The 25,261-nt window shown below is 45.4% G+C and overlaps 1 protein-coding gene across 2 annotated transcripts in view; it reads left to right on the top strand.

Moving 5' to 3' along the window:
• Positions 1-1,496: 1,496 nt before the first annotated feature.
• Positions 1,497-25,261, top strand: part of Npl (N-acetylneuraminate pyruvate lyase) — a 40,502-nt gene continuing 16,737 nt past the window's right edge. Inside the window, exons 1-7 of one of the 2 annotated variants that reach the window (XM_075988251.1) lie at positions 1,497-1,801; positions 3,177-3,217; positions 5,931-6,014; positions 13,796-13,869; positions 14,736-14,823; positions 19,545-19,602; positions 22,622-22,697. In XM_075988251.1, the coding sequence (XP_075844366.1) occupies positions 5,947-6,014; positions 13,796-13,869; positions 14,736-14,823; positions 19,545-19,602; positions 22,622-22,697 (364 nt within the window). In that variant the 5' untranslated portion in view covers positions 1,497-1,801; positions 3,177-3,217; positions 5,931-5,946. The remainder of the gene's footprint in view (positions 1,802-3,176; positions 3,218-5,930; positions 6,015-13,795; positions 13,870-14,735; positions 14,824-19,544; positions 19,603-22,621; positions 22,698-25,261) is intronic. The other variant, XM_075988250.1, reaches the window with a different exon arrangement.

Here is a 25,261-nt window from a genome sequence, read left to right as displayed (position 1 = left end):
TGTAACTCAGTGAGGGGCCAAGCAGTCTTCTAGAGGATCCAGTATCACCCTGAGCTTGGCTCGTGAATAGCACACATCTTTATTCCTAGCCAGAGCTATAGAATGAGATATTGTCTCAAAGAAATTTAGTATGCACAGGGCCTGGAGAAATGGCTCATCAGTTAAGAGGACCGGTTGCTCTATCTGAGGACCTGGGTTCAAGTCCCAGTACTCACCTGGTAGCTAACAAGCAATTGTAACTCCAGTTCCAGAACATCTGGTACCCTCTTCTGACTTCCTTGGGTACCAGGCACATGGGTGATGTGCACACAGACAAAACACTCATACAAATAAAATAAATAAATCTTTTTCAAAAAGTGCACACCAGGGGCTGGAGAGATGGCTCAGTGGTTAAGAGTACTGCTTGCTCTTCCAAAGGTCCTGAGTTCAATTCCCAGCAACCACATGGTGGCTCACAACCATCTGTAATAAGATTTGGTGCCCTCTTCTGGCCTGCAGGCATATATACAGACAGAACATTGTATACATAATAAATAAATAAGTAAATAAATAAATAAATCTTTTTTTTAAAAAAAGTGCACACCACACGGGTTTGTTTTATAAATTGTTAAATAGCCAGAATGGTGCAGGCAAAGAAAGCACTTGAGAAAGTGCTTGATTATTGGTTATTTATAATCTCTTGAGCCCCACGCATGCAAAGGACCACAATGGAGTCAAAAGCACTTTGCAAACTAGAAGGACTTTTGGATATATTTTCCCTAGATAAAATAATAAGTATTAGCCATGGCCTTTCATGGAAAATTGAGATCGATTCACATCACCAAAAGAGCTGTGGGCTTGTTTTCAGCTGTGTTCTTGGTTTCTGAGTACAGAGCCTGGTACTGGAAAGACTTGAAGAGCCAGGCATGGGTGGGGAAATGTAGCTCCATCAGTCAGTGTGTGCACCCTAGCAAGCACGAGGCCCTGGATTTGATCCCAGACACAGTGTCACACACCTGAAACCCCGGGGGGGGGGGGTGAAGGCAGGGGGGACATGGAGTTTAAAGACATCCTAGACAGAGTTCGAGGACAAATTGGGATTCAGGAGACTCTAAAAAACACTTGATGATCCCGAAACTAAAGATGAAGAGGTGTTTTGATTAAAAACACATGTTTCCCTTTCAAAGGTCTTTTAACTGTTCTGAAGAACAGGGCAAAAAACCTCCTGTCTGAGTAGTCCTGAATGTCCTTGAACTTGTAGCCGTTGGCAGCGCATCTCAGAGATCTGCCTGCCTTGGTCTCCCAGTGCAGGGATTAAAATCGTTTACAACCACCATCGACCTATAATCCACTCTTAAAATCTTCTCACTTCTCCTTTTTGTCTAGGAGAGAGTGCCGGGTTGGGGCACCAGCATCAGCTTGGAGAGAGCCAAGTGCCGGCTGAGCAGCTGTGACGTTTTGCAGGCTCGTGACACAACGTCTCAAATCTCACATCCAGGGCCACCAAGACTTTTTCTTACAGCTCCCAGACAGGAGGAACTTCAGGACTTCAGGAGTAGCAGGGTGGGTGCTCACGAGGTGCAGGCGCAGGCCACACCCAGGGAGGAGCAACTAGTGCCCTGCTTAGGGATTCAAGCCAGTGGGAGAGCGGCCCCAGGGCCAGACCTGGAACTACAACCCCCAGGCTCCCCTCGCGGCCACACGTGGTCCCGCAGCCCCTGAAAGAAAAGTGCAACAGCTTGGCTCAGTGGAAACCGCGTCCCCGGTGCACGGGAGCAACAGGGTGGCCAAAGTGAGCGTGGCGCCAACCGGAGGAGCAAAGGTAAGTACGCTGGACGGGGGAGCTCAGGGACTGTGTGGGTGTCCCTGCCGCCTGGAGCCAGTGACACTCGGGATTCTTTGCAGACCCGGAGTAGCCCGGCCTCCAGGATCCCTCTTCTGAAGTGGTCATTTAGCCTTTGAACAGAAGGGAATTTAACCATTGACTCTAATATACCTATCTCGTTTTAGGAGAGGTTGCTTTTTTCTAGCTTCTTGTTTTGTGTTTTTCAATATCCAAATTTCTAGTTTGCCAAGTATTTCTCAAGTCATTCTTGTTCAGAGGTACAGCAAATCCCCCGGCTCCTTTTTAAACTGTGCGGTTTTAAAAAGAGCTCTGGCTTCTCTGCTCTGGTGTTCCTAGGCGTGGATGCAGCTGTGAGGATTCCAGGGTACTTCCCCGTTTCAACAAGAACTGTCCAAATTCTCTTTAAGTCATGGCTGTGAGAACATTGTGATCGTTTGCTCATAATTCAAACTATAAAGAATTTTAGAGCGTAACATTCCCAAGTTGTTCTTAAAGTTTTTGTGTTTTAAAAACTTTATTATTATTATTATTATTATTATTATTAATGAACTGATTATTCATTGTTAAAGCTTGTTTTGTTGGGATGTGGGGGTGGCGGCACTTGAAACAGGGTCTCTCTATGTAGCCCTGGTTGTTCTAAAAACTTTTTCTGTAGACCAGGCTGGCCTTGAACTCCCAGAGATCTGCTTAACTCTGCCTCCTGAGCGCTGAGATTAATGGCACCTGTAACTAGACCCGGCTGGGGTTTTGTCTCCTTGAGACAGTGTTGTGTGTCTCGTGCTGACCTCAGACTGATCCTCCTGCCTCAGGTGACTTGCAGTCTTGGACAGGAATAAACGTGCATCCGGTTTATAAGTCTGTGAGGTTGTTTGTTTTGTGTTTTACGAGACAGTTTCTCTGTGTAGCCTGCCTGTCCTGCAATTTACTTGGTTGACCGAGCTGGCCTCGAACTTAGAGATCCACCTGCCTCTGTCTCCCAAGTGCTAGGACTAAAGGTGTGCACCTCCATGCCTGGCTTCTGTGGGTTTTTTTTTTTTTTTTTAATGAAAAACAACTCTTCAGGGGAAGTCGTGAAGCTAAATAATTTCCAGCTTGGATCAAGGTATCTTTTTCTTTCGCTTCACAAGGTCTCTTTGTTGTGTAGCCCTGGCTGACCTGGAACTCACAGATCTTCCTGCCTGTCTCCCAAGTGTTGGGATCATTCACCCTGCCCGGATGAATCCTCTGATTTTTGTTTTGTTTTGATTTTTATGCCCTTGAAACTGGGTCTTACATAACCCAGGCTGGTTTCCACTCACTAAGTAGCCACAGATGGATTCAAACTCCTGACCCTCCTGTCTCCACCTCCCAGGTGCTGGTCCTTGGATGTATGGCAATTTCCTGACTCTTAAAGTGAGTTTAAAAATAAGGCTACACTGAAAGGGTTGAGGTGGGAGACAGGCTGTGAAGCGGTGACAAGCCTCAGGGGAAGGCCGGTGGCAGCCACGGGAATGGGTTCGTGCAGTAGGCTGGTACACTGCAGGCAGGCCGGGAAGTTGACATCTTCTGAATAGGACAGAGACAAGATTAGAAATACGGGTGTTCTGGGGGTTTCTCAGTGGTTCCCAGCCCTCGTTTTTGTCTCCCGCAGGCCCCACGTTTTTTACTACTCAAACCACATCTAAGTGGTTACTAATTTAATAGCTCTCAAAGACACATAAGGTTGCCAATCCGAACTTAAAGAATGTTGTTGTTAAATGTGAACTAAGTGCAGGGTGAAGCAGAAGAACACGAACGTCTACGTAGCCAGAGCAGACCGTTTTATCAAGGATGCTCAATGGTGGCTGGCTCAAGCGCTTGGCTTTCTTATCTTTGTGATGTTCTTGTCTCGTGAAGGTCCTCTTGGACCTAGGTCGATGACCACGGATCCAGATAAAAAGTAGCATGGGGTAAGTCATGAGAAGGAGAGGGAGAGGAAGGAAGCCCCAGGTAAGAAGATAGCAGAGATTAAATGACTCAGAACCTCAATAAGCAAAAGTGCTGAGTGCTCTGGAGGAGTCACTAGCCCAGATAACTGTTCCTCCTGGATAGGGCTTCATGGAGAACAATGAGCCTGTGCTTCCGTGACCATGGGCCTAGCACATCATGCGTGTTGTGTCAGTTCGTTCATTTTACCCTATGAACTATGGTTACTATCATCCTCATTACAGAAGGATAAAGAAGCATAGAGACATAAATGGTAGCGCCAAGCCGCGGGCCCTTGGTATCTGACTCCAGAGCTACCTTCTCTCTGCTCTCATGGAAGGAAAGGGAAGAACTTGAGAGACTAGGATTGGCTGGCTCACTCTGGGTATCCTGAGTTACCATCACTGTAGGTGTGCCAGATGCATTGTGGTTTGCCTGGATCCCGGCTCTTTCCCAGGATACCCATTTCCTCTGTCAGGTCTGCATTAATCTAGATAGGCTCACTCTGCCCGATGGGAAGGCCCGCCGGATCCAGATGAATGAATGAAACGAGGTTGCTCACTCCAGTGAGTCCCTGTCGGAGAGCATCGTCAGGTGCAATGAGAAGAGCTCGTTCAGTCTCCCGCATCATCAGACAGGAATTGAAAACCAGGTGTTAGCGAGCGTGTGGCTTAATTGGCTAAGTGCCGACCATGCACAAAAAGCTGGGTTTCATCCTGAACCACAAAAATAAGTGTGTTGGCACATGCCTTTAATGCACAGTTTGCAGACGAGATTGGGTATGGTTGTAGGAGCCTCACCCCTTATTCTCAAAGGGGCGAGAAGAAATTTCCTAGCGGAATGTTTCCCCAGGAAGATAGTGGCCTTCCCCTCTCCCACCCAGGAGATCCCGAGCACAAGGTCACTTAGCTCAGCCCAGCCAGCCACTTGGTACAGGCTGATAAAGATGGCCTAACTCAGGAACAGTGACAAGGAAAAAGCTGACTTAGCAGAATGGGAGGGAGCAAAAGTCCTTGCACCCATGCCAAAACAGCTTCAAAGATTCTCTTTGTAATTGTGCCTTTAAAAGCTTACCCCACAGAGGAGATACAACTCCTCTCTCTCCCTCATTGTAATGGGGATGGAGAAGAGTTCCAAACATGTTTGTATTATGCTGATTAAACCTTGCTTATTACAGTCTGGGCCTCTCTGGTGATCTCTCTCTGGGGGTCGTACTCTGGACACAGTATGGTGACACACACCAATAATCCCAGAGAGACAGGAAGAGCAGGAGTTTAAGGTCACCCTCGGCTGCATAGTGAATTGGAGGCCAACAGGGCTTACAAAAAAAAAAAAAAAAAAAAAGCAAAGGATCCGCAGCTTGACGCCAAGCCTGACAACCAGAGTTTGATTCCCGAAATCCACATGGGGAAAGGATGAATGGATTCCCAAAGTTGCCCTCTGACCTCTGCACATGTATTGTGGTATATGTGTGCTCATATACCTAGGCACATCCACAATAAATGACTGTTAAAAAAGTGACCAAAAAAATCAAATTTAGCATATCAGAGGATGCATAGGTTAATTGGATGATAGTTAATATTCTTTTTTTTTTCAAGTTAAGGTTTCTCTGTATAGCTTTGGAGTCTGGCCTCAAACTCACAGAGATCCACCTACCTCTCCGTCTTGAGTGCTGGGATTAAAGGCGTGCACCACCACCATCTGGCTAGTTAATGTGATTCACTCAACCCTTAAGTGCTAGGTTTTGTTGGGATTCCCTGTAAGATATGGAGAAGAAAAGGCCTTCTGTCTGACTATCTCCAGTTTAAGTAATAGCAATTTCTCATGTGTTTGAGGCCCCAGAGTGAAGTTGCAGCTCTGGTCCTGGGTCTGCTGGGTTTTACTTTTACTTCTACTCTTGAGATCTGGAGTTTCCCCAACTTTATGTAGCTAAAAGAGAAGGCCTCCCAGAAGGTGTTTTCCTAGGTCCACCCTCTCTCTGCCCTAAAGTCTCCCCACCAATGTAATTCAGCTCTAATTTTTACATTCTCTTCTACTTGCTCTGGGTGTTTCTATGTTGTCAGCGCATTTTACAATACTAACCTGGGATTGAACTTTGGCCTGGGAGTTTGGCCATTAATTGACATTCCTTGAAGAAAGAGAATGACACTGTGTTTTCCAGCCCTTCCAGAAGCTCCATGGCCTTCCCTAAGAAGAAACTCCGGGGTCTTGTTGCTGCCACCCTCACCCCAATGACCGAGAATGGGTAACTATCAGGGCGGCAGGGAAGGGCAGGGGCACAATGGGTCCTGTTCCCATCCACTGAAAAGGTCAGAAGCTCCAGGAGTCGCTGCACCTCTGGGGTGGTCTGCACATGTATATACATGTATACTCAAAAACAAATCCAGTCCACATTACACACATCCATCAGCACACACACACACACACCACAAAGAAACCAAAGCATGTTCATACACGTTATCTTAGTTAGAATATTGCTGTGATGAAGCCATGACCAAAAGCAGTTTTACTTTTACATCTACTCTTGAGATCTGGAGTTTCCCCAACTTTATGTAGCTAAAAGAGAAGGCCTCCCAGAAGGTGTTTTCCTAGGTCCACCCTCTCTCTGCCCTAATGTAATTCAGCTCTAATTTTTACATTCTCTTCTACTTGTTCTGGGTGTTTCTATGTTGTCAGCGTATTTTACAATACTAACCTGGGGTTTTGCTTACACTACATATCGCCAGTCGTCATCAAAGGCAGTCAGGCAGGAACTCAAACAGGACAGGAGCTGATGCAGAGGTCATGGAGGGGTACTGTTTGCTGACTTAATTCCCCCTGGCCTGCGCAGCCTTTCTTATAGCACCCCAGAACCACCTGCCCAGGGATGTCACCGCCCACAGTGGGCTGATCCTCCCCACAGCAATCAGTAATTATGGTTTTGTTTGTTATTTGTTTGTTTGTTTTGTTAGGATTTTGAGACACTGTTTCTCTGGGTATCTTCTGCTGCCTTAGAACTAACTCTGTAGACCAGGCTGGCCTCAAATTCATAGATTCCCTGCTCTGCCTCCCGAGTGCTGGGGTCAAAGGTGCGCACCATCACCACCCAGCTTGGTTTTGTTTCTTTGGCCGTACCCCATACATGACCACGCACCATGCATGACCATGTACCATGCATGACCACGCACCATGCATGACCATGTACCATACATGACCACGCACCATGCATGACCATGTACCATGCATGACCATGTACCATACATGACCACGCACCATGCATGACCATGTACCATACATGACCACGCACCATGCATGACCATGTACCATACATGACCACGCACCATGCATGACCATGTACCATGCATGACCATGTACCATGCATGACCATGTACCATACATGACCACGCACCATGCATGACCATGTACCATGCATGACTATGTACCATACATGACCACACACCATGCATGACCATGTACCATACATGACCACGCACCATGCATGACCATGTACCATACATGACCACGCACCATGCATGACCATGTACCATGCATGACCATGTACCATGCATGACCATGCCCCACCATACATAACCATGCACCACCATACATGACTATGCACCACCCATGACCACACACTTATATATGACCATGCATCATACATGACCGTGCGCCATACATGACCGTGCCCCACCATACATAACCATGCACCATCATACATGACTATGCACCACACATGATCATACATGACCATGCATCATACATGACTATGCTCCTCCTTGGACCTTGACACAAGGGGAGCAGCCACTTCCTTGTGCTGAATGTTATTGACCCATCAGAGGTGAATTTGCCACCTTTAAGCTTCCTTGTAAGAAAAGAAACTTACCCCATACCTACAGAATGATAAGCATTAAGTAAGATAATCCTTAGAACAGTGCTTTGTCTCTGCACTTAGGGCAACAGCTTGAGCTGTTACTGTGACCAGAGACAAGGATAAGAGGAAGATGGGCCAACTAGTACTCCTCTTAAAGGAGTTTTGGGGGGAGTTCTGTTTCTGAATTTGTAACCTTTTTAGAACTTTGAATTCTCATTGAAAGATGGCCACATCACATATTCCTTAGCTATTTCGAGCCCAAGACTCTATGAAAAACTCCCATCCTTCCTGGAACTTAACTTGCTGACATATTATTTAGATCACTCTGTTGGCTAATAGCCTTTTTTTTCCCGTTACTTCTCCTTTTCCACAACTTCTGGGAAAGACTGAAGTCAGCTGTTTTTCAGTTTCAGCTGCTGGTTGGGTAGATAAGCAGGAGCCGTGTGACTACATGAGCAGGCTGGACTTGCTTCCGGCTACAGAGTCAGATCCTGTCTGAAACATAGCTCAGCACATTCCCTCTTGTCCTTGCTGTGCTAACCTCTGAGATGGCTTCACCAAGCAGCCTTTTCATCTGGGACACACTGAGAGCGGCTGTGTGTCCTTCCCTGGAATCACAGGCCCAGAGTGTTAGAGGTGACTAACAGGTCTCTAAAATCTAGGGGTGCTTGTACACACCTGCAAACTCACTACCATGAGAATCTGTTGAAGGCAACTAAATTAACTACTCAGTGAGGGCAGGGGCAGCCTGAGCTATGTTAACTCTGTTTTCTCTCATCACTTGTCCCATCAAAATACTCTTTAGACTGAAGAGATGACTCAGTGGTTCAGACACTGCCTACTGTTCCAAAGGATCTGGGTTCAAGTCCCAGCACCCACATAGTAGCTTACAATCATCTAGCCAGGCATCTGATGCCCTCTTCTGGCCTTCGAGGGCACCGGGCATGCACATGGTGCACTGACTTACCTGCAGACAAAAACCCGTACACATTAAATCAACAAATCTAAAAGAAAATTAAAACAAAGCCACTCCTGTATACACAAAGTGCTTTAGAACACCCAAGAACAAGTGGACATTAACCTGTTTAGCCACAGTAAAAGCTGGCCTTCTGACATTGTTTCCAAAACACTGGATGGAAAGAAAAGGCATGTGGAATATAGTATGTTCGCCCAGGTCATGTGGCATCGTGGCAGTGTTTCTAACCTGGCTTGCAACAGAAAAGCACAGCTCCATAATGCCAAGTAACTGAATGCAAACTATTGCATGTGTGCGCACACACACACATATGAATAACCTTGGCTGTCCTGGAACTTGATTTTTAGATCAGGCTATCCTTGAACTCACAGAGAACCACCTGCCTCCGCCTCCCAAGTGCTGGGATTAAAGGTATGCAAAACCATGCCCAGCCTTTTTTTCTCCTTAATCTCATAAATGCTAATAATTTGGCTCTTATATATGATGATATCCTAGAATAGGGAAATTGGAAGGGGGAAAAAATGAGTTTTCTTTAAAGTGGTGATGGTGCGCACCTTTGACCCCAGCACTCGGGAGGCAGAGCAGGGAATCTATGAATTTGAGGCCAGCCTGAATTTCTTTCCCTCCTCCCCCTCTGAAGAATTCATCTTCCCCTTCACTGAAACACACTAACAATAGATGAGTAAGGATGGATGCAACACTCATTCTCCAGGCCTGGAAATGGCAACCACAATACTAAAGAGACAACATCGGTTAGGTTTGAGCATCCTCTTTAGTGAGTGGGGGGTGGGAGGACTGCAGGCGCTTTTAGAGGAAAATACCCAAGCCCAGAGTAAACAGTAGTCTGTAAATGGTTCTCTAGAAAGATTGTCTTGGCATGGTGACATTCCTAGTCACCACAGGTGATTACCTCTAGGTAAGGTTTCAGGAGGACATAGGACAGCAATTGTCCCTCTGGAGGGATGTCCAGTAAGAGAATTTCCAAGAGTGATCCACCCTGCACCCAGGAGAAGCAACAGCAGGTCAGAAAGTCCCTGATTCTGAGAGGCTTTGTTTTGTTTTGTTTTTGTTTATTGAGACAGGGTTTCTCTGTAGCATTGGAGCTTGTCCTGGAACTCACTCTATAGACCAGGCTGGCCTCAAACTCCTCTGCCTCTGCCTCCTGAGTGCTAGGATTAAAAGCGTGTACCACCACTACCCAGCTGATTGTGAGGACTTTAACTATTTAGTTCAAAGCTCTTAGTGTACTAAGCATCATAAGCTGGGCTTTCCCAAGCCCCAACCCATCCTTGGCAATTTTTCCCATTTCTTCTTTTAAAAAAAAAGAGAAAAAGGGTAGAAGCTCCCTCCTGTGTGACCCCCCCAAGTTGTCAGAAGACAACTTGTGGCCGCCAGTTCTTCCCTCCCACCATGGAGATCCCAGGGGTTGAACTCGGGTTGTCAGGCTTGGCCTTAAGTGCCGGTACCCACTGAGCCATCTTGCAGCCCACGATAACATTTGATTGCTTTGTGCCTGCATTTTTCCAGCAGGATTTGAGCTGTTTTAACTTAGGGTGGGCATCATACAATGACCAAACGTGTGTCTTATTTATCTTTATACGTTCAGCATCTAAGAGTCGACTTGTCATTTTATCAGGGAACGTACCACAGGGATGACTAACGTGACTGTCAGAGAAAGGAAGTCAGTGTTTGACTGAACAAACATTGTGTGTCAGTCATCATGATGGTCATTTTATCCGTACAGTCCAGTTTCATCTGACACCTCCACCGGGGTCCGGGGACCTACAGCTCTATTTCATAGCTGAAGAAATTTTATTTGGGTACACTAATACGTACCTGGGGTCCAAGCTCCTTAGGAGACTCAGGCAAGATCATTTCAAACTGGACAATGCAATAAACTGGAGGGGGGTGCAAAATGTCAAGAAAAAGTTGCATTTTCTCTGTCAGATGCCAGAGCGTGGCAAATGCCTTTTTCTGCTGCGCCACCTTACAGGCCCGGGTCCATTGGTGAGTGAGCAACTGAATGTCTCGGTCAAGAGTCGCAAACTTAACCACCTACAGCAAGTGTCAGGCAGGGGTCACAAGCTCTGAGGTAGCTGGCAGGACATGGGGCCTTTAACAGTGCAGATGCCAGCCTTCCTGTTTTGAGAAGTTAGCCTTAGCCAGATGTGGCGCCCCAGGCCTTTAATCTCAACACACTAGGGGAAGAGTCTCCATAGTGAATTCCAGACAGCCAGGGCTATGTAGAGAGGCTTTGTCTAGGATAGTCAGGGCTACATAGTGAGACCCTGTCTCTAAAAACAAAAGGAAAAAAAAAGCCTTGTTAGATATGTGACTTTTTGGTCATTTTTGGACACACATGATCACGTGTGTGTGCATGTAGAAGGCAGAAAAACCTCAAAATATTGTTCCTCACATGCCATCTGCCTTATTTTTTTGAAACAGTCAGTAGCCTGGAGCTCCCCAAGTAGGCTAGGCTGGCAGGCCTGTGAGCCCTGGGATCTGCTGCCTGTCAGGAAATATTTTTTGGTATATTTTTACCTGGGTTCTATATACTAGGCTCGGGTCCTTGTGCTTGCAGGGCAAATGTGTCACCAAAGTCCCCAGCCCAAAAGTCTTTTCCTATGTGAAAGAAATTTTAACATTGTGACAGTCAGATAGACGTTGTTCTAAAGTCTGCCCCTTTTCAGCCTGTGCCGTAGTTCCAAAGGGGCACAGGCGGAGAACCTTTTCTAGATGATTCTTCCATTGCCCTAGAAATTCAAGCATTAGCGTTTCTTTAAAAAAAATAGATAATACAGTTTCTATGAGCCTGAGTAGAATTGACACCCAGCGCAGCCTGAAGGAGTGTGGCAGGGAAGAGGGGGAGTATGGGTGGAAACCCTTTCCCCTGAGGCCAAGCATAATAAAATAGAATAAATAAAAACAAAAAAGCACATGTGAAGTTCACGGAGGAAGGAGAAGGAGCTTGAGTTTCACCTTCCTACCTCTGACTGAGGGTACAGCCAGCTCCCTAGAAAGAGGAGCGTGCCCAGACAGACCCAGACAGGGGGCAGCTCCCAGAAGAGTGGGAGGAACTGAGGAGGCAGGTTCTCCCCCAGACATCCCGCCCCATGACTTCTTCCAAACCTCCCTTAATTCTTTACTTAGTCATAGCTTTCGGGTTTTAGTTAATTATATACACAGCCTCCTAATGGTGAAGTTACAGAATATCACAGGCCTGAAGGCAAAGTAGCCGTGAGTTCCCACCCACATCAGCGTGTGTTTGTGTGCATGGAGCACTGGAGCAGAGAGCAGGCAGCGCTGTGATGTGGGGGCCCGAAACACAGTAGAAAGAGCCTTCCCCTCGTGGCCTTAAAACTCCCCCTAAGCACCCCTTTTCCCAGCTGTGGACCCAGCTCTGTCTTCCCTCATCCCCGTAGGCAGTTGCTCTGTCTGCAGTCTTTGCTTTCAGTATCTTTTCCTTTCAAACTCAAAATCCGCCGAATTTTCTTCTCTCTCTTTGTTTCTAGTCCCTTGGCTGAAATACCCTTTGATGTCTGCTATCTAGGTGCACCAGATTTTTTTTATTGTTGTTTAAGGAATAGAATAAGTAAAGATGAAAAGAATGGTAATAAGGCTAAACGCAAATTAGGCAGCTCCAGTCCTTCTGCACAAAAGCGCAAATGACAGCCTGCTAAGTTATCTGTGTTCTTGGCAGTGTAACCATGGTTCTGCATCAGTAAACCCAGACTCGCCACACTGCTTTCCTTTGAGTTTTTACTCTCGGTCATCCATCCTCATCAATTTTTTTTGTTTTGTTTTGGTTTTGGTTTTAATGAGTTATCTTTTATAATTTATTTATTATTATTTTATGTGCATTAATGTTTTCCCTGCAGGTATGTCCATGCAAGGGAGCCAGATCCCCTAGAACAGAGTTACAGACAGTTCCAAGCTGCCATGTGGGTGCTGGGAATTGAACCCAAGTCCTCTGGAAGAGCAGGCTTAACCTCTAAGCCATCTCTCCAGCCCCTTGGGTTTTTTTGTTTGTTTGTGTTTTGTTTTGTTTTGTTTTGACAGTGTCTCTGTGTAGCTTTGGCTGTCCTGGGACTCACTCTGTAGATCAAGCTGGCCTCAAACTCAAAGATTCGCCTGCCTCTACTTCCCGAGTACTGGGATTAAAGGTATCCACCACCATTGCCCCGTTCCACCTTAATTTTCCGTAGTGGTAGGCCATTTCGTGCAGTTTTGGAGCCCAGTCACCAATCTTTGAATTGATATGAGTTAAGAGGTCACTCCTGAGCATTCTCAGCTAAAGGTCATACTATTTTTAAAAAACGATTTGTTTCTTTCTAGTTTATATGTTCGGTGTTTTGCCTATATGTTGTATGTATGTGTATCACATACATGGCTGTTGTGTGTATTTGCCTGTATGTGTGTATGTGTATCACATGCATGGCTGTTGTGTGTATTTGCCTGTATGTGTGTATGTGTATCACATGCATGGCTGTTGCCCTAGGAGCAGGGTATCGGGTCCTCTGGAACTAGAGTTTCAAACGATTGTAAGCCACCATGTGGGTGCTGGAATCAAACCCGGGTCTTCTGCAAAAGCAACAAGTGTTCTTACCCACTGAACCATCACTCTAGTCCCAGGTCATAATTTTAAAAGAAAAGATGGAAGAACCGTCTGGAAGCACGCTTAGCTCACAAGCATGGGGCACTTATGAAAGGATTAAAGTAGCAGAAGCGCCTCTGGGAATGCTTGCCTTGCGCCAGAAGGTTTCTCCTGGAAACAAAGGGAAGGGTACTAGGCTGCTGAGATGGCTCGGTGGGTAGGTGTTTGTGTCATCCCCAAACCTGATGGTTTGGTTCAATCCCTGGGACCCACATGATGGACAGAAAGAATAGACTCCCCAAAAGTTGTCCTCTGACCTCTACACACATGTTGTCTGTCTGTCTCTCTCTCTCTCTCTCACGCACACACACACACACACACACACACACACACACACACATATATATATATATATATATATATATACATCATCATCACTACCACCAGTTGATGTCTGGTACACGCTAGGCATGCTATCTACTGAGCTATGTACACAACCCTGGAGTAGATTTTTTAATAATTATTAATATGAACAGTTCTTAAGTGGTGAACTGGTTGAGTAATCACCTAAAAAAGACATTCTTACTTATTTTTCTTGTCTTTCAGAGAAATCAACTTTCCTGTAATTGGTCAGTATGTGGATTACCTGGTTAAAGAACAGGGCGTGAAGAACATTTTTGGTAAGTAACCTCGTGAATTCTCTGTATGTATTTAGCACAAGCCTTAGCTAGTAGTAGACCTCACCTGACCAGGACCTCTGGGCATGTGTCAGAGGTTATAGGGGAACCTGCTGGGATAACTAAACGTTCTGAGTGTATAAACTCAATACTACTAGGTCTGCTGATTCATTTGGGAGTATCTCATTTGCAGTGTGCAACAAACATATTGTTTTTATCCCCATTTAGAAACTCTCTAGCATAGAGATTCTTGAGATCATGAAACCAAAAGGCAGTAGAATAACAGCAAAGCCTGCTTAAGTGATATTGTAGCCCGGCATGCCGTGAGTACCAGCACTTGGGAGGTAGGGGTGTGAATCTTTTGATTTCAGGGCCAGCCTGGTCTACAAAGCAAGTTCCAGGACAGCCAGGGCTACACAAAGAAACCCTATCTAAAGACCTGGAGAGGTGATTCAGTGGTTAAGACTCTTGCCCTCCTTGTAAAGGACCTGGTTTGATTCCCAGCGCCCACATCAGTACATGTCACAGCTGGCCTCCCCATTACCTTTGATAAGATAAAGCCCAAGAGGCTGGAGAACACTGGCTGCTATCCAGAGGTCCTGAGTTCAGTCCCTGGGAACCACACGGTGGGTCACACCCATCTAATAATGAGATCTGGTGCCCTCTTCTGGCCTGCAGGCAAGCATGCAAGACCAAGTCTGAGGTAAAAATGGCCAAGTGGCACTTCCCGCTCCAGGCTCCATCCTCTGTTTATTCGGTGTGCCATTTCCTCTCAAGCAGGGGTTTCATACCCTCCACCTCCAGACTCAGGGTTGGAGGAACAAAAGGCACTGACTGGTCCCACTGACTGACCTCTTTGTTTGCAACAGTGAATGGCACCACGGGAGAAGGCCTGTCCCTGAGTGTCTCTGAGCGTCGCCAGGTGGCAGCGGAATGGGTGACACAGGGGAGGAACAAGTGAGTAACTGCTGGGATGAGATGCAGTTCATGGACAAGGTCTAGACGGAGCAAGGCTTTTCCCACTGTCGGAGCCCTGCCACCTCCCCGTCAGCTGCGGGGCAAGATGGGGGGCTCTGAGCCTCCCACACTTGGCAAGGAGCGGCCTTCCCTTCTCCGTGGAAGGGTAGCCAGACCACAGAGCACACCTGCCCCCTTCAGGAACTGTCTCTCATCCACCTAGAAGGCAAGTCTTCTCAGGACTGTCCTTGGACTGGGAGAGAAGGCGAAGGTGACTTGCTAGCGTGTATATCATCCCTCTGCCAAGGGATATGGTTTCTATGGCTGTGATGAAACCCATGACCACAAGCAGCTTGGAGGGAAAGGGTTTATTTGGTCTTTGCTTCCACATCATAGTTCATCCCTGAGGGAAGGCAGGGTGGTTGCTCAAACAAAGCAGGGTCCTGGAAGCAGGGGCTGATGCAGGGACCCTGGAGGGGTGCTGCTTACCGGCTTGCTCCTCCTGATTTCCTCGATGGGTTTTTCTATGCACCATCTCTTTAAGAGCTGAGCCCTCCCACATCTTCCATAAAGACTTGCCTACAGGGCACTCTATGGAGGGATTTTCTCACTAAGATTCCTTTTCCTAGATGACTCTACCTTGTCAAATTGACGTGAAACTAGCCAGGACACCTGCTGCTTCACACCAGGGACCTGGAGCAAAGTCTTTGCCCCCAGTGTGCTTTCCATCCAATGGGGAGTCAGGTTGTGAAACCCAAGACTCCCCCCACCACCTTCTGATTAAGTGTAAACTAAGATGAAGAGTGATCGGTAGTGTTTAGACGGAGGCAGAATATTGGAGGTTAGCAGAAACAGCGGAGCAAAGACCCTCCATGTGGCTAAGTGGGGTAGAGAGCAGGAAGATGGCATCTACCCAGGAACCTTCTTCATCTCTGTGTTGGAATGCTAGCACATCCCAGCAGAGTGATTTGCTGGGTGGACTTTTTCTTATTACTATTTTTACTTATTTTTATTTATTTGTCTATTTTGGGTGGTTTATTTTTTACACAGGTGAATTTACAGGTGAATCACCTGCCCAGTTCCTTTAATTATTATTATTGTGTGTGTGAAATGTGGGGAGGGGCAACATGTGATGATCAAAGGACAGCTTGGGGGAGTGCGTGTTCTCCTCCCAACATGTGGGTCCTGGGGATAGAACTCTGACCCTTTTGCTTGACAGCAAGCACCCTTAACCCATGAGTTGTCTCTCCAGGCTTGCATGCTCGCTCTCTCTCTCTCTCTCTCTCTCTCTCTCACACACACACACACACACACACCTCATTAAGTAGCTAAAGATGGCCTTGAACTTTTGACCCTCCTGGGTACACAGTGCACCAGGAAACTGGAGTGTTCTACTATTTTATTTTTCTTTTTTTGAGATGGGGTCTCTCTACATTGCCCTGTCTGTCCTGGGACTCACTCTGTAGACCAGGCTAGCCTTGAACTCACAGAGAGGCCCCCTGCCCCTGCCTCCCAAATTCTGAGATTAAAAGTGGGCCACCATGCTTGGTTTCTAAGGAGTGCTCTAGTCTTAAGACGTAGTCATACTGGCTAATGTCACAGCCATTCCTCTTCCTCCCTCAGTTCTGCTGCCCTTATGTCCTCTTGGTTCACCATTACCCGCCTTTATGAGAGGGTGTTTCTGTGACAGGTAGCTGAGGTTCCCTTTGTTTGATGGGTGAGAGGAAGTCCCTCCCTGCTGTCTCAGCTTCCAGAAGTTGAAGTCAGCCTTCTCTCTTCCCACAGAAGATTGTTATTTTCTCTGTAGTTTGCCTTTTTCTCCCCTTCACTTCTTTTTTAAAATGTTTTTATTATAAAGTCATCTATTTTATGTTATGAGTGTTTGGCCTGCATCTATGTGTGTGTACCACATGTGTGATTGGTGCCCACAGAGGTCAGAGGAGGCATTGGATCACTTGGTACCGAAGTTACAGATGGTTTCAACTGCTGGGAATCAAACTGTTTTTTTTTTAACTTCTTTTCAGTTAAAACAATTTCTGTCTGTTGATTTGAGACAAGTTCTCATGGAATTCCAGCTGTCCTCCCTTTGTAGCTAACGCTGACCTTGAACTCCTGATCCTCCTGCCTCCACCTCCCAAATGCCGGAATTTAAAGCAGAAGCCAAAAACCTGGCCTTCAGTTCTCTTTTTCTCCAAAACCCACTCCCCATTTGTTTTTTTCAGACAAAGGCTCACTGTGCACCCCAGCTGGCCTTGACTCAGCCTCCTGAGTGCTGAGATTGCAGCCATGAGCCACCACATTGGTGTCACACACACATGCACACAACACACACATGCACACAACACACACATGCGCACAACACACACATGCACACAACACACACATGCACACAACACACACATGCACACAACACACACATGCGCACAACACACACATGCACACAACACACACATGCACACAACACACACATGCGCACAACACATACATGTACACAACACACACAGACACACAAGCACGCACTCTCATACATGCATACTTTTTTTAAAAAGATTTATTTATTTTATTAAGTATACAGTGATCTGCCTGCATATGTCCCTGCAGGCCAGAAGAGGGCACCAGACCTCATTACAGATGGTTGTGAGCCACCATCTGTGGTTGCTGGGAATTGAACTCAGGACCTTTGGAAGTGTAGCCAGTGCTCTTAACCTCTGAGCCATCTCTCCAGCCCCATGCATACTTTTTAAAAAAGATTTCTCTTTTTAGCTCTGTGTGTGTGTGTGTGTGTGTGTGTGTGTATTTATACAGGTTTCTGTGGAGACCAGGAGGTCACCTAAAATTGGTGTTACAGGTGGTTATGAGCCACTCAACGTTGGTGCTGGGAATTGAACTTGGGTCCTCTGAAAGAACAGCAAAGACTATCAACCACTGAGCCATCTCTCCAGCCCCTGATACAGCCCTTGTACCCATATTTCTGCTGTATATCTTTTGATATGAAGAAGCTCTTGAGTAGAAGAGTACCCCAGATGTTCTGAAGAAAGCCTATATAAATTAGAATCCTTATAGAACTAACTGCCTTGCTGTGGTCCTCCTCAAAAAGTCCCTCTCTCCATACCCTTGAGTTTTTGGCTTCTATATAGTATGTAAGGCCTGTGACCTTACAGTCTCCAAGTGCTTCTGATCAGGTAGTCAATACCAGTAGCAAATGAGAGTTTGTAAATTGGGGGGAAGGGGCAATTTAAAACAATTTTGGAGGGCTGGGTATGGTGGCACATCCCTTTCATCCCAGCTTTCGGGGACAGAGACAGGTGAATCTCTGTGAGTTTGAGGTCAGCCTGGCCTACGTAATGAGTTCCAGAGCAACATAATAGAGAGAACCTATCCCCAAAATGGATGGATGGATAGATAGATAGATAGATAGATAGATAGATAGATAGATAGATAGATAGATAGATAGATAGATAGATAGATAACTAAGGGTAGAGGAAATGGTTTAACAGGTAAAAGCACTTTCATACAAGCCTAACAACTGGAGGTCAATAACCCCCCCCCCGTACTCACACATGATTATTGAATGTCCCTGGGTCACCATGTGTGTGCTGAGAATCAAACCTGGCTCCTCTGAAAGAGCTGCCAAGTGCTTTTAAATGCTGACCCACCTCTCCAGCCCTAAAATAACTCCCTCTTGGGGCCAGTTTATTTGCTAAATGAGCACAGAGAAATGTCTTCATGCACTTTTTAAAACTGCACTGCCAGGGATCGAATCCAGAGCTGCTTCCTGCGCATTAGGCCAGCGCCGTGCCTCTGAGCTCTAACTCAGATATCTCTGGACTTTTGTATTTTTCATTTTGAAATAAGGGTCTCCATAACTTCCCAAGGTTTACTTGAACTGATCCTCCTGGTTGTTGGGAATTAATTATAGACCTGGTGCCACTAGGACCTATTTTTATTTATTCTTGCCTACTTTTTAGTTTTTATTTATTTTTTTTTTTATTTTTTATTTTTTATTTTTATTTTTGGTTTTTCGAGACAGGGTTTCTCTGTGGCTTTGGAGCCTGTCCTGGAACTAGCTCTGTAGACTAGGCTGGTCTCAAACTCACAGAGATCCGCCTGCCTCTGCCTCCTGAGTGCTGGGATTAAAGGCGTGCGCCACCATCGCCCGGCTTACTTTTTAGTTTTTAAATAATATTTTTGAAAATCCCTTGAGAGTATTACATAATGCATTTTTAATTTTGTTATGTTTTGAAGACAAGGTTTTAATAAGTTCCCCAGGTTGGCCTTGAATTTGAGGTCCTCCTGCCTCAGCTTTCCAAGTATCAGAGATTACAGACCTGTGCCACTAGGCCCTGTTTTCATTTATTCTTGCCTAGTAGTGGGGTTTCGAGTTTTTGTTGTTTAGTTTTGTGTTTGTTTTGATTTTTTATTATACTGTATGTATAATTATTATACATACAGTATATATATATATATATATATATATATATATATATATGACACACACATACATGTACATAAACTCTTGTGCCATGGTATGTGGATAGAGGTCAAAGGACGACTTTTGGGAATGGATTCTCTTGTTTCATGTTGTGGGTCCCAAGAACCATGATAGAATTGATTCAACGGCTGTATTAGTCTTGAGGCTATTAAGCCAGCACAAACAGGATGGTGCAGCCGTTCTGTGTTCTTCTCAACTCCAGGTGGTTCACACTGCTTCTCTCTTGCAGGTTGGACCAGGTGGTAATTCACGTGGGAGCACTAAGCTTGAAGGAGTCACAAGAACTGGTATGGATATTCGAAGGACCTTCATTCTTGTGCTAGAGTTCAAACCAGTCCTATATTTGGCTGGAAGAGACCAAGTGTGGGCCCTCTGAAGCAGGCACGGGACCGTGGAAAGGCAGTAGCTCAAAAGAAATGGAAGACAAGAGACAAGGGAACTTCTCTCAAATAGAGCTGAGGTTAGCTGTAAATGCAGAACTTAAGCCAGCATCAGTCTTCTTTGGGAAATGAGAGGCATCGCCATCTGCTGGACAGAAAGGGAATAGGCAGGGGGGCTTCTCTGGAGAATGGGTTTCTTTCTTTTTTTTTTTTTTTTATTGTTGGATAATACTCAGTTTCTTTATTCATTTTTCCATTGACAGACCTTATGACTGATTTCATATTTTGCTATGAGGAATAACATTTGCTATGACAATTATTTTTTTTGTAGTCTGTAGTTTATTTTAATATGGTATGAAGTACAATGACTCTATTTGAAAGATTCCCCCCCTTTATTTATACAATCATCATTCTTATACCCCACAGTGGCAGCAGCCTCTGATTCTAGGCATATCAAACTCTTATATAGTTCATGCTCTTGTTACAGGTTCAAAACCAAAGCTGTAGCCTGTGGTGGTAGTGCATGCCTCTTCCCAGCACTCAGAGGGCAGAGTCAGGTGGATCTCTGTGAGTTCAAGAGCAGCCTGGTCTACAGATCGAGTTCCAGGACACCCAGGGCTACACAAAGAAACCCTTTGAAAAACCCAAAAACAAACAAAAAACAAAGTTGTAAGCCAGAAACATATCAGACCACTGTTCAGCAGAACTGTAAAAACTGTCTAGATACAATCTTCAGCCAGGACATAGGATCTAGGATGCAGAGACTCGGGTCACTCTGGGTTTAGTAATTGAGCTAGGTTTGTGCAAAAAGCTAGACAGGAGCCAGGCATGGCGGCACACACCTGTAATCCTAACTTCCCAGAGACTGAAACTGGGGCATTGGAGGTAGAAGACAACCTGGGCCACACAAGACAAAACAAAGCAAAAGCAGATGGTGATGGTTCTGAGGCCTGGGCGAATTAATTAAGAAACTAAAGTACAAAGAGGCCTTAAATTGTTTATCAGAAGGCCCAGTCCCTTTATACCTGCGCATTAACTGTGTCCCCAGGATACTCTAGCTCTATGATTCCACAGTTTTCATCTAGCCCAGTTCTTCGTGAAATGTTTGTTCTCTTACTATTCGGTTTTAAAGTGTAATGGCGGTAAAATACTCATAAATAACTGAAGAGATGGGTAGGGAAGCAGCTCAGTTGGTAAAGTATGTGCTGCAAGCAGGACAACCTGAATTTAGACCCTCGGGAACCACGTGAAATGATGGGTGTGGCCACAGTGCCTACAACCCTAGCCTTAGGCTGGGTGGAGACAGCAGATCTCTAAAGCTTAGTCAGCCCAGCCCAATGAATGAGCTTTGGGTCCAGTGAGAGACCCAAAAAGTAATAAAGATAAACTGGGTGGTGGTGGCGCACGCCTTTAATCCCAGCACTCGGGAGGCAGAGATAGGCAGATCTCTGAGTTCAAGGCCAGCCTGGTCTAGGACAGGCTCCAAAGCTACACAGAGAAACCCTGTCTTGAAAAACCAACAACAACAACAACAACAACAATAATAATAATAAAGGCTAATGAGGTAGTAGATGCCTTTAGTCCCAGTACTTGAGGTGGATCTCTGTGAATTCCAGACCAGAGTGGTCTACACAGTGAGATAAATTACACAGGCACACAGTGGTACACAGACATACATATAGACAAAACACCTATATTCATAAAATATTTTAAAAGTGTTATGAATGCCCAAGGAGAAGAAACGTCCTTTATACTTTTCCCTGGGGGAATTCAAGAAGCTGTCAAAGCATGGTGCTATGTATCTTTTGTGATATATATATATATATATATAATCTTTTTCTTCTTAACCTTTCTCATTTGTATTCCCATCTGTAATGTCAACTTGAAATATGACTGTTATACCATCCCATGGGAAAGATAATACCATTGAGTAGGCAGAGCAGTGGAAGAAAAATTATACAAGCAGGCTTCTCTGTTAACAGTTGTAAATGAGCTGCTCATGTCTTAGCAAAGTGACTTTGGTGGCGTGGTAGGATTTTGTTGTGTGTGTATCCTGACAGAAATCCAAGTAGCCACGCATAGTGGCATAGGCCCATAATCCTTGTTTTTCAGAAGGTGAAAAGATTAGCCTAGGGAGCCTAAGTGTGGAGGAATATGAGTTCAAATCTGGTCTACATGGGAACTCCAGACCAGCCAAGGCTACATAGTGAGACCCTGTCTCAAAAAACAAAAGCCAGCAACATAGATTCTGGGTGATCAGAAAGATGATTCAGAGATTAAGGATACTGCCTTCCAGAGAACCCCAGTTTGATTCCCAGCACCCACATGGAGGCTTACCACTGTCTGTAACCCCAACTCTGGGGGACCTGACACCTCTTCTGGTCTCTGGATGCCTGTGTACATGCATGAACACACATAAAATAAATCTTATAAAAAGTCAGTGAGTGAGAATAAATCCAGAGAGGCAGTGAGATGGCCCAGAGACAGGTATGCAAACATGAAACTAAGCACTCAGCTTACCTACACCAGGTGTCTCTCCAGCAACCTGGGACATTCCAGGAATGACGTTTTAATTCAGCAGTTCTCAACCTGTGAGTCTCAACCCCTTGGGGTCACCCAAAGAGCATCAGAAAACACAGATATTTACGATTCATAACAGTAGCAAAATTACAGTTAAGAAGTAGCAACAAAATAATTTTATGGCTCGGAGGGTCACTCCAACATTATTTATCATTATTATTATTATTATTATCGGGTCACAGCATTAGGAAGGTTGTGAACCATTGTTCTAATTAAACGGTTTAATCTTTCTGTTCTCTAGAGGGGGGCGACAAATATGAAGAGGTTTTTGCTGAACTCTAGAGTTTGTTGGTAAGTATAGGGACTGTGATCACTCACTCTGTTATGGTCTTTTCTTCCTGTCAAGGCCCAGCATGCAGCAGAAATTGGAGCTGATGGCATTGCTGTCATTGCACCTTTCTTTTTCAAGTCACAGAGCAAAGGTAAGCAAGTACCAGTGGCCTTTTTGAGAGCCTGCTCCAAGGCCACTTCCAGGGAATGCAAAAAAAAAACAAATCCTCAGGGGCCAAACATTTCTATCTAAGGGGTGAATAAGAAAACGCGCACTTCCCAATGGTAACTTTCTCTCTTACTTCATCTTGAAAAATCTCTTTCTGAAAATCTGTCTCCACACAGCGACATCTCTTTCCACACAGCGACATAACCCTTCTGTCTCCATCACACCTCTCTCCTACTTCCCCCTCTACAGCAAAGCCTCTGGATGAATATACACCACATTTTCAGGGTCACGCAGCACTTCCTGAGTAAACAATAAGACACAGAGCTGCCAGGCAGTGGTGGCGCACGCCTTTAATCCCAGCACTCGGGAGGCAGAGGCAGGCCGATCTCTGGGAGTTGGAGGCCAGCCTGGTCTACAAGAGCTAGTTCCAGGACAGGCTCCAAAGCTACGGAGAAACCCTGTCTCAAAAAACCAAAAAAAAAAAAAAAAAAAAAGAAACAGAGCCAAACTGATCTAAGTTTCTGTCAGGCTAGGGGTGTTAGGTTGACCGGCCAGTGTGTAATACTTAGCCATGCATGTAGCCAGGGCTACAAGGAGAAACTCTATCTTGAAACACTGCCCCCCCCCAAGAAAAAAAATCTATTGTTTTCCAAAATAAACTATGGATTTCTTCTTCTATGATGGTTTCTCTGTAGGAACTATTTGTGTCCAAGTATAAGGAAATTTGTGCGTGTGTGTGTGTACATGTGTGTATTTTTTTTAAGATAGTATCTCAAGTAGCCCAACCTTCCTTGAACTCTTGTTTGTTTATTTGGCGAGGAGAGGTGAGACAGGATCTCTCTATATAGCTCTGGCTGTCCTGGAACTCACTATGTAGACCAGGTTAGCCTCATACTCACTGAGATCTGCCTGCCTCTGCTTCCTAAATGCTGGGATTAAAGGCATGCACCACCACCCCTGGCCTTTGAACTCTTTACATAGCAGGAGATGTTGACTTCCTGATCTTCCTATCCCCACTGATAAGGGACCTTTTACTTGGGGTGCAGTGTGGTTTGTAGAGTACTTGCCTAGCATGCACAAAGCTTTAGGACCCCAGGTTCTACATGCCTGAAACCCCAGGCCTGAAGAGGTAAAGACAGGAGGATCAGAAGTTCAAAGTCATCTTCAGCTACATAGGGAGTTTGAGGCCATCCTAGGATATATGATGTCCGGATTTGTAGGGAGGAGAAAGGGAGATATTTGTGCAGATGATTAAAGCCATAATTAAATCCATAAATTGTCATGAAATGACACCCACTGTTGGCAGATAGAAAACCATCCCTCATGTAGGTAAATAATTTATTTACTGATAGTTTGGAAATTTAGAATGGACATTTTTTTCATGCTATTTTGCAATTTTTTATGTAAGCAGTTTTTCTGAAAAATGAGCAGAGAGATGAATTATTCATAACAACTTTATTTGAAGCATTTCCTGAGTGCTGAGCATGTTTTCACAGTATGAGAGATGACACATGAAATTGTCTCTCCCGCTTGGGGCCTCATCCACAGTGTGAGCCTACTCTCTGTCGCCTGCAGTAGTGCAGAACAAAGGAAACCCACTTCCTTAACAGCCAGAGTCTCGCTTCTGCTCTATCCGGATCAGTCCCAAAAGGGAAAGCGTGTCCAATGCTGTCGAGTGTTTATGGTATGTGCCCCCACTCTTTTTCCTTTTTCAAGACGGGGTTTCTCTGTGTGATAGTCCTGGCTGTTCTGGGACTCACTCTGTAGACCAGGTTGGCCTCAAACTCACTGAGATCTGCCTGCCTTTGCCTCCCAAGTATTGGGATTAAAGGCATGTGCCACCACTGCCGACCTTTTCTTTTTTAAGCTCTTTTAACACAAGGGATTGAACCCAGGGCCTCAAGTGTGCCGGTCTGCATGCTACAGCGGAGCTATACTCCCCTCTCTTGTTTAAATTTTTAAGAAAATGTCTAAGTTACCCAGGCTGGTCCTGAGTTAATCTTGTTGCCCAGGTGGGCTGTGTATGTGTGCGTGCGTGCATACATGCGTGCCTGTATGTGTGTGTGTGTGTTTGCGTGCATACATGCATGTGTGCCTGTGTGTATGTGTGTAGATATGCATATGCCACACATGAATGCACGTGGCCACAGGTAAGTATGGAGGTGAGGAGACGAGTCCTTTTAAGACTCAGTTCTCTTCCTTCCACTGTGGGTCTCAGGGATCAAACTCAGGTCATCGGGGTTGTGTTACAAGTACTTCTATCCGTTGAGCCCTCTCCCAGGCCCTGGCCTTGAACTTCTGAACGTCTCACCTCTGTCTCGCAGGAAGCTGGGATCACAGGCCTACAATGCCAGGCCCAGTTATAACTCCATTTTAAAACTGAGGTTTCTCTTTGTTGCTATTGTAGAATTGTCCCAGTTACAGTGTATAGCCCCTGTTGATCGTTGTCACACTAGCCCTTCTGGGGTAAGAACACTGGAGTCTGTCCTGATAGGACCCTGATTTTCTTAGTAATATGTAATGATTGTCTCTCCATAGTGGGGAAGT

Source organism: Microtus pennsylvanicus, chromosome 10 (genome assembly GCF_037038515.1).
Source record: "Microtus pennsylvanicus isolate mMicPen1 chromosome 10, mMicPen1.hap1, whole genome shotgun sequence".
NCBI classification, from domain to species: domain Eukaryota; kingdom Metazoa; phylum Chordata; class Mammalia; order Rodentia; family Cricetidae; genus Microtus; species Microtus pennsylvanicus.
The sequence above is the reverse complement of the archived record's forward strand: the minus strand, read 5'-3'. Positions and strand labels throughout refer to the sequence as shown.